The 8,755-nt window shown below is 55.4% G+C and overlaps 1 protein-coding gene across 1 annotated transcript; it reads right to left on the bottom strand.

Annotated features, from left to right (window-relative positions):
* Positions 1-221: 221 nt before the first annotated feature.
* Positions 222-6,654, bottom strand: En2 (engrailed homeobox 2). The gene is made up of 2 exons (XM_052721287.1): positions 5,513-6,654; positions 222-2,285 (listed from the first exon to the last, which is right to left on the bottom strand). The coding sequence occupies exons 1-2, from the start codon at positions 6,171-6,173 to the stop codon at positions 1,969-1,971; spliced, it is 978 nt and encodes a 325-aa protein (XP_052577247.1). The 5' UTR covers positions 6,174-6,654; the 3' UTR covers positions 222-1,968.
* Between the last annotated feature and the right edge of the window lie 2,101 nt (positions 6,655-8,755).

Raw genomic sequence — 8,755 nt, 5'->3', positions numbered from 1 at the left:
GTGAGTGGAAGCAGCATGCTTTGACTCATTCCTCCGGGAGACTAAAATTATTTCCTCTGTTCTGTGTTTACATGCTAGATATTCCAAGGTCAGTATTTAAAAGAAACGATCTCCTCTTGTTTCAAGATTAGGTGCAGCACCTGGATGTTGGGGAGACCGCCTCAGAGTGGTTCCTGAGCTCAGACAGAAGCATGGAAAAAGTCCACCTTCCACTGCCAACATTTTATAATAAAGAGTCGTTTCTTTTTATTTAATGTAACTTTCAAGAATTTGAACACACAAAAATGCACGGGTGGGAATGTTCACAATTTTGATAACCACAGTTGTAGGTAGGGAACATTCATCCATTTCTCATAAGATTATAAATATTTGATACTGTAAAATGCACATCTTATAAACTTAAAAAAGGACAGATTTGCTTCCTGCTAAAAGGCATGTCGTTTCACCGATTCCCAAGCAGCAAATGGTTGTTCACAGACTTTTAAATTACAACTTTTGTTTTTATAGCTTCCTTTTCAGAAGGTTGGCACTAATATGTACAAAGTGAAAGTATTGGCGCAGTGAAATAAAGAGGTTTAAGGCAAAGAGAGAAATCCACCGTCAGTCCTCAGCAGGCAGCTTGACTCCCAGCTCAGCTGAGAACACCCCTGGGCCTCTGGGCTGGCCCCAGGTGGGCATTTGGACACCTTTTCCCATACACTAAACAGAAGACAGTGTGGAGTTATATATAATGTGTTTGCTTATATATATATGTACTTGGTGAGGGATATATTGAATATATTTAATTTACACAGTACCACACCTTCAAAAAATAAAATGTATATTTTCTTTAAAAAACAAAACAAAACAAAAAAAGACAAAAAGTGATAAGAAATGATTATTTACACACTTCCTCTAGATTCAGGAGGGTTCCGAGTTCCTTTGAGAGTCAAGGTAGCCGCAAGCTCCAGAACCCCAGCTTCACACAGGCCTGGGGTATGCGTGCACATGCATACACGAGTATGTACACATACATGTATTCACCACTCAAAAATAAGGGAGAAAGAAAAAGGGAGGAAAAAGGAAAGGAAGACATACCAACTCGCTCTGCCAGGCCCTGAAGCTGATCTCGGTAGGGCTTTTGGGTCAGGGCTAGCTGTCCCCGCAGCAGCGAAGCCTTCAAGCCTTCAGGTCACAGTTCCCCTTTTTCCTAGACCCCAAGCGCTCCCCACAGTGTTCAAGGTGGAAGAGTTGGCGCTGGCAGGTCGCTACGGGGCTGTGGCAGGACAGGGATCAGCGACACAGAAGCAGACATACGGTGGTGGCCAGCGCGGGCCTCTGAGGTGGTTGGGAGGAGAGACAGTAGGAGGCAGCATGGAGAGGTGCCTGGAGAGCTGTGGGCCTGCGTGGACTTCCTCGGACCTCAGCCAAAAAACTGCGTCCTCTCTCCCCACGGAAGCCCAGAGCTCTCCATCACCAGGCTTGCACTTCCTACAGCACTCCCAAGCCAGCACAAAGCAAGCGGCAGAGCCCACAGACCAAATAGGAGCTATTTATTCGGTTCACAGTCCTGTGAAATGCAGCAATAAAAATCTTTGGACTTTAGCAAGTTGTTTTAATTTTTTTTCTTTCGAAAAAAAAAAAAAGTGTCCGATGTCCCATAATGGAGCTTAAGGGATTAAAAAAGAAAAAAGAAAAAGAAAAAGCTGAAACCCTAAACAGCCCCCTTTGCAGAAAGAATAATAATAACATAAAATTAGCATAACCTCTTAAACACAAAAAACTCAAAAAATATTTTATAGTCAGATATTTTGGATTTTACACCACCTGTAAATTATATGTACATAGATTATTGTAGAACCATAGCTAATACACGGGATTTTCACAGATAATGCTGGTATAATCTTTATACACTGGCCCTTTGTTCACGGTTTTTAAATTATTGCATTGTTTCGCGCGGCCCTAGACCGCCCGCCCTGCTTGCTCGCCCTACTCGCTGTCCGACTTGCCCTCCTTGGCTGTGGTGGAGTGGTTGTACAGGCCCTGTGCCATGAGGTGCACTGCCAGAGTGTTCTTGTTGCCCGTGGCTTTCTTGATTTTGGCCCGCTTGTTCTGGAACCAGATCTTGATCTGAGACTCGTTGAGGCTGAGCTCCTGCGCCAGGCTCTGGCGCCGCTGCTCTGTCAGGTACCTGTTGGTCTGAAACTCCGCCTTGAGCCTCTGCAGCTGCTCAGCAGTGAAGGCCGTGCGCGGCCGCTTGTCCTCTTTGTTCGGGTTCTTCTTCTTTGGTTTTCGGGACCTGGGACCTGTAGGAGAGAGGGCAGAGATTACTGGTTGCTGGAGCGTACCTGCTTACCCGCAGCCCCTGCACCCCCCACCCTCCACATCCCCCCCCACCCCCCGCACCCAAGCTTGAGAGGTTCCAGAGACTCCAGAGGAAAATTACTCGCCCAAGGCCACACAAGGCTGAACAGTGTGGGTTGTGAGTGTGGGGGTGGGGTGGGGGTGTGGGTGTGGTAAACCACTGTCCGGAAGGAAAGTGGGGTGGGGGGTGGGCGGGAGTGGAAATGAAATGGATTGGCAGATTTAGCTAAAAGGCCTATAGCAAACTAGGGGATCCTAATAAAAGATAACTGAAGAAGGAATGCCCAACTAAAAACTTTCTGGCCTTGTTTGTTAGTGTTTGGTTTTCTCTCCTCTCTTTCCAAGACTGTCCCAGCAAGGAGGATGGGGTAAGATTGAAGAAGAGGGTAGGCTAGTCAGTCGAGGTGGGGGAGTGGGGGTGGGGGGATCCTGTCCCCTTCCCTACATAACCTCCAACAGGGCGCCAAAGGCAGTAAGGTTCACAAAGAGAGTTCAGGGCTGGGCTATCACCGGAGCCCCCCTCTTGTGTGGCCTGATGAGCCCAAGTTCATTGTTTCCTTGAAGGACTCTAATGGAGCACCACGTCCTTTCCTGAGCCTCTGGCATCTCCCCCTTGAGTCCTTCCGCCTCGGAGAGGGGCCTGGTTCCTGCCCAGGGGCTGACCATGGAGGCTTGCCCCTCTCACTGCCCACCCCAGGCCCGAGGCTGCTTCAGCAGAAACAGGCCACTCCACTGACCTTGAGGAAGAACATAGAGTGACCCTTTCGACAGCTTCCTCACGAAGGGTTCCACTACTGGTCCCACCCCTTTTCCCTGTGGAGTGGCCGGGTTTGAGGCCAGTGTGGTGGGTGGTAAGGTCCCAGGACCTAGGCGTCCGAGGGAAAGGCTAAAGTGTTAAGAGTGTTGGGATAGAGGGTTCTCTTTGTCGGGGTCAGAAGGTTCCCAGGGTGAAGGAAAGGCCAGCAGGCCACCGGCTAGAAGCAGAGACCTTCTTTCTGGTTCTTCCTCTACGCAAGGAGCGTGAATCAACTTTCGAGGCGCTTTGCCGTCCCTTCACGGAGGCCCCTTCCGCTGGAAGCGGAAGAGGTTGGAAAGGGCCGGACCCTCCCCCTTCAGGGCCAGGGACTCAATGTTCTGCCCTGCGCTGCGGGGGTGGCGGGGGTGGCGAAGGGAACCGACTGCGTAGTACGTCCACCCGCTGTCCAGAGTGGTGCCCACGCAGGCGTCAGGGGCAGCCAGCAGAGCCAGGGCCGGTGAGGACTCTCTCACCACCAGCCGAGTGGGATCTGGGTGCTCTCATCAGAGGGCAAACCCAAAAGGGTCTTCTGTGAGCACCAGAGGAGATCCAGGGCGGTGCAGATCCAACTCCTGGTGTTTGGGGTGTATCCATGGTCACACACACCAGCCACGCTACACACAGTCACCTTCGCATCCATGCTGAGGGCAAGGGAGCGGGGTTCGGCGCCCTTGGACCTGGCTTTACCTGGTCAGTGAGGCTTCGAGGACCATGGGCGGACCCTGGGACCCTCAAAGATACTAGGACAGGAGGCTCAGCATGGAAGAGGCCTGGCCTACTCAGTCCTGACCTCCCACTTCTGGAGCGGATCTCAGACTCTCCTCGTTCCCTCCCCGGGAAGAACCAGATCTCTGTGTTCTAGCCTCCTCCACCCTGAGGTTCGTGTTCTATAACTCACACTCCAGCCTCCGATAATTCTTATTTCAGAGAAAGAACGTCTCCTTAAGACCGTACTTTCGGTTCCTCTTCCTGTGAATTCTCTTTTAAAAGGCAAACTCTTAGGGGACTCAGGGAAACAAAGTCAAACCTCAGCAAGTACCTTCTGCCCCTCCTTTCTTTCTTAAACGCCAAGAAAAGAAAAATTACTTACAGGGAAGGGGTTTCGTTAAGCCTAGGAAAACTGCGAGACGAGCCACGCGGGCCATGCTACAGGATCCGCGGGCCGCCAGGGCTTGGCGCGGCCCGGACTCGTGCGCTGTCGCCGCACAAAGCCGACCGCGACTCAAGGCCAGTCGGCTTTGTGAGCCTATATGTTAATTAAATATTAACAAAGGAGGGAGGCGAGAACAATGGAGCAAATTTCAGGTCTAGCAGCAAAAATTTGGATTTCATCAGAAACACACAGAATGCTGCAAGAAGGCAGTCGAGAGCGACCCAGTCTTGCTAGGTACATAGGTAAAGGACACCCGTAAAACAACTGGGGGCGGGGGGGAGGTTAGCGGGGCCTCTCTCAGCTCCCGGACAAATGAAACCCATTGCTAATGGCGCGTCTAATCGCAGACCCGCATCTAATGTAGCTGGTGGTTTTTTTTTTTTTTTTGAGGTCTTAAAAATTGTAAATGAATGAAGAAAATATGTCCCAAACCTCCTCTCCCCCCTACCCCTGGAAGCTACCTTTTTCTCACTCTAGGCAGCATCATAAAACCCTTGAAGCTTTCCTTTCTACTAGGGGGATGGAGGCCCTGGGATGGCTGCACCTTCTCCAAGCTGCCTACTGGCAGGATGCTGGGATGCTACTACGTGGTTCGCCAAATAAAGTGACAAAGGAGAAACGCGTCTCAGTCTTCACCACTTCCCAGCAGCCCTTCCTCTGCTCCTCCGCAGTGGTCACCCTAGGCCAAGAGTGGAGAAGAAGAGCACCCAGCCTGGGAATCACAGGCTCTGGGAGGGACTCTGGACCTGAGGGTGGCAGAGAGTTTCCGGGTTCCAGACTTTGCGGGGGGCGTGGGCGGGGGACCGACTCAGTGCTCACTTCCTGAGGACCTTCCAGCTACCCCCATCCCCACTAAAGAACTGCTGTGGGGCAGGGCATTAAGGGCATCGAGAAGATGTCCACAAAAAGGGAAAGTGGGGGGGGGAGAGAGAGAGAGAGAGAGAGAGAGAGAGAGAGAGAGAGAGAGAGAGAGAGAGAGAGAGAGAGAGAGAGATTGTTTTTACTGTCCTAAGTCTGTATCCCTGGAACCAGTCCTGCTTCCAACTGCCTGGCCGCTGCTCTGTCCAGCATTGGCGAGACAGGGCCGCCGCTGTCGGTGAGGAGTGTGCGCCTTTGTGTGTGTGTTCAGGAGAAAATGTGATTCTTTCCCTCTGTGTAAGTTCTCCGGGAAGAGCCCTCCCCAGTCGCGCGGGCTGGGACACCCGGTCCCACGGGCTCACCTGAAGAAGGCCGGTCAGAGTAGCGCGTGCAGTAGACCCAAGCCGGCCAGAGCATGGGCTGCGCGCCCAGGGTGGCACTGGCTTGAGAGCTGTCCGAGTCGGAGCTCACCGACAGGTCACCGCCGCCTAAGCCTCGGGCCTTGAGCGCCCCATCCAAGGAACCCCCTGGGTCGCCGGTTTTTTTAGCCCCGCCGTGTAGCGAAAGTGTCTTGGAGCCGCCTTCTCCGTCAGCCGCAGAGTCGCCGCCACCGGCGGAGAGCGGCCCTCCGGCGCTGGGTGCGCACGCTGGGTTCGGCCGGGATTCCCTGGCGCCGGACCCCAGGAGCTGTTCGGCTCCGCCTGCGCCGCCGCCACCCTCTGTACCGCCAGCGCCGCCTTCGCCGCCTCTCGCTCCGCCCGCACCGGCACAGCACGTCCCCGTGTCCTTTCGGCGGCCGAACTCAGGCCGCAGAATGTTATCGATGAAAAAGTTGGTGATGCGGTGCGGATGCTGGTGGTTGCCCGGCGCCTGCAGGACGGCGGGTAGCATCAGAGCCCGCCGGCGGCCGGTGTCCGAATCGCCAGGGCTGCTACCGCCACCGGAGCCGCCGCCAGGGCTGGATTCCGGCTGCCTCTGCGCCTCCGCCGCTGCCTCGCTGGGCTTGGAATCATTCTCCTCCATGCTTCACAGAAAATCCCCAACCACCTTTCCACCGGCCCTCCTCCAAAAGCAACCTCCGGCCGGCCCGCGCGCCGCACACACCGACACCCGCGAGCCCCTACCCAGCCGAGTCCTCCAAAGCCGCGAGCCGTGGCCGCGGCCAGGGCTGGAGTCCTACAGGTCGCCGGGCGTGCTCCGAGCCGAGCCACGTTCGGATCCACGAAGTGCCTTAGCAAATAACCAGAGTCTCCCGCCTGGCCGGGACGCGGGGAGATTCAAAGGAGGTAGGTCCGGGTCTCGGCGACGCACCCGGCTTTAGACGGTCACCGCACTCCTGCGGGGACCTGGGACGTCTGCCCGGCTCCGCGCTCCTCTCGGTGGCCAGCAGCCTGGGGCTCCGGCGCCGCCGCCTCGGCCACCGCGGGCCAGAGCTGCACGCATGCAGGCAGCGCGCTCTCCGCGCTCAGCGCCGCCGGGGCCCGCTCGGGCCGCCACCGCTCGGCCGTCGCCGCCCGCCTGGCCCGGCCGGCCCTCGAGGCTGCGGGGCGCGAGCGCTCAGCGCGCCCGCCGCCGCCAACACGCACATGGAGGCCCGCGGGCCCGCGCTGCGCTCCGCCCGCCCCGGGGCTCCCCGCGCCAGGCCGCCGCCCCGCTGCGGGCCGGGGCGCCCCACGGGCGAGCGGCTGCGCCCCCGCTGAGCCCCGCGCAGTACCGCGGCCAGAGCCGCATGGGTGAGGGGCGGGAGGCCGGGCGGGACTGGGCCTCCCGCGCTCCCTCCCGGTCTGCGCGCCCTCGCCGCCTCGGCTTCCGCGCGGGCTCGGGCAAATTTCAGGCCACTTAGCGCAACCTGAGACACTTTCACTCTGGATTTTTGTTCTTATTTTTAACAGAGCCCCCTCGAGTGACGTCGCGGGCCGGTCTCCTGGACACGTGCCTCGGGCCAATGGCCGCCGCGCCGCGCATCCACGTGACGCGCCGGCGGCGGCTTGGTGACAGGAACCGCCTGCCGCCCCTCCCCCGCCGCCGCCTCCCCTCCCCCCCCTTAAAGCGGCCGCGCTCAGGGCTCCGGGCGCGGGAGCCTGTAACCTAGCCAGATCCGTCGCTCTGCTCGTTAGTACCTCTCCGGTCTCCTCTCGGCTCGGAAAACTGAGGAACCTTGTGACAGTGTCGCCAGGTCACTGCTATGCCTAAGTGGACAGGCGCTGGAAGATCGTTATTTTTAACATTCCTATATTGTTTACGGTGGGGAGAGATCCCACAATTCCTTGCACAAAAATGCATAAATAAGATTAAATGAGCTACCAAGATACAAAGGGAGGTTTGTAACCCGTTTTCCTTGCTGGTGGAGAGGAAAATTGTCACTTACATTTGACTTCAGTTATCTAGCAGCATCCAGTCCTAATCGCCAGGCGAGAACGCAGGGTGCTCCTCCTACAGACACCTACTCTCAGCATGCATGCCTGTGCCTGTGCAGGCGGCGCGTGCATACGGAAGGATTCCACCCGTGGACAGTGGCTCCTCGGGAACTCAAACATAGAGTTTTAGCTATGCGAGCACAATTTAGGGCTCCCTTTAAGGAAGGAAGAAATAAAGGAATGATTCGAGAAGGATTATAACACAGTCTTCTGTTTGAGACAGGAGTGATGACTGCTTAGACAAATCTTCAAAACCATCCGCAGCAAAAGTGTTCCTGAATGCAGCTGTGCGGGCAATTTGGCAACACACACACACACACACACACACACACACACACACACACACACACCGTCATTAGAACTCTCCAACCCCTACACTGAGCTACCAGGCCACCCATGTCATTATCTTTGTCTTAAAACATTTAAGCTGGTTTTGCGGGAAAGCAAGGCTAATTTGAAAGAATAGGAATGCTGTGACAGGGTGCGGGCCCCAATTTGTTTTCCCCTTCCCTTGTCTTTATTCCCCCTCTAAACTTCTCCCCAGTTGCTGACAGAATGGCCCTTCTCTATTCTCTTCCTCCCACCTCCCCCAGGGTCCTTCCAGTTTGCCTTTCTCTCCCCACCAAACATACTGGTTACTACAGGCTCGCCTGTCCATTAAAAAAAAAAAAAGCATTTTAATGGAAATTTATTAACTTTGAGAAACACCCAGAAGGGCAGCTGAGAGGGCACAGGAGTGCTGGAATAATAATAAAAGTCCTCACACGGCCTGGGATCAGAGCAGAGGGAGGTCCCAGACTTGCCTTGCTGGGTGACTGGCCCCAGGCTGCTGCTGTTCAGACACTCTGCCTGGTGGGCCACCACACCTGAACTCCAGGTGGCACCTGTAAGAGGCTGCCAGGTCCTGGTGAAGGGCAAGGATAATGGCTAGCAGCGCCCAGGCATGGAGGCTCGCCAGCTTATCCAGACTTAGGGCATACCTTGCTGGGGGTTGTGTCTGGACTTGGACTCACACTCAGCCATGTCCTCCTCATGCACAGTGTCCACCTGGCAGGCTTCACCAGAGGCAGTAATTCCCAAAGGCTGCTCCAGGGAATGTTAGCACACAGAGACAACTCCCACCAGGACTCAGGGTAGGTGCTAAAGACAGACAGGGTGTCTAAGTGGCAAAGCCACTCTGCACTTAAG

This window comes from Peromyscus californicus, unplaced genomic scaffold (genome assembly GCF_007827085.1).
Source record: "Peromyscus californicus insignis strain IS unplaced genomic scaffold, ASM782708v3 Scaffold_6__1_contigs__length_162567912, whole genome shotgun sequence".
NCBI classification, from domain to species: domain Eukaryota; kingdom Metazoa; phylum Chordata; class Mammalia; order Rodentia; family Cricetidae; genus Peromyscus; species Peromyscus californicus.
Note: the sequence above shows the minus strand (reverse complement) of the source record. Positions and strands in the feature narration are given on the sequence as shown.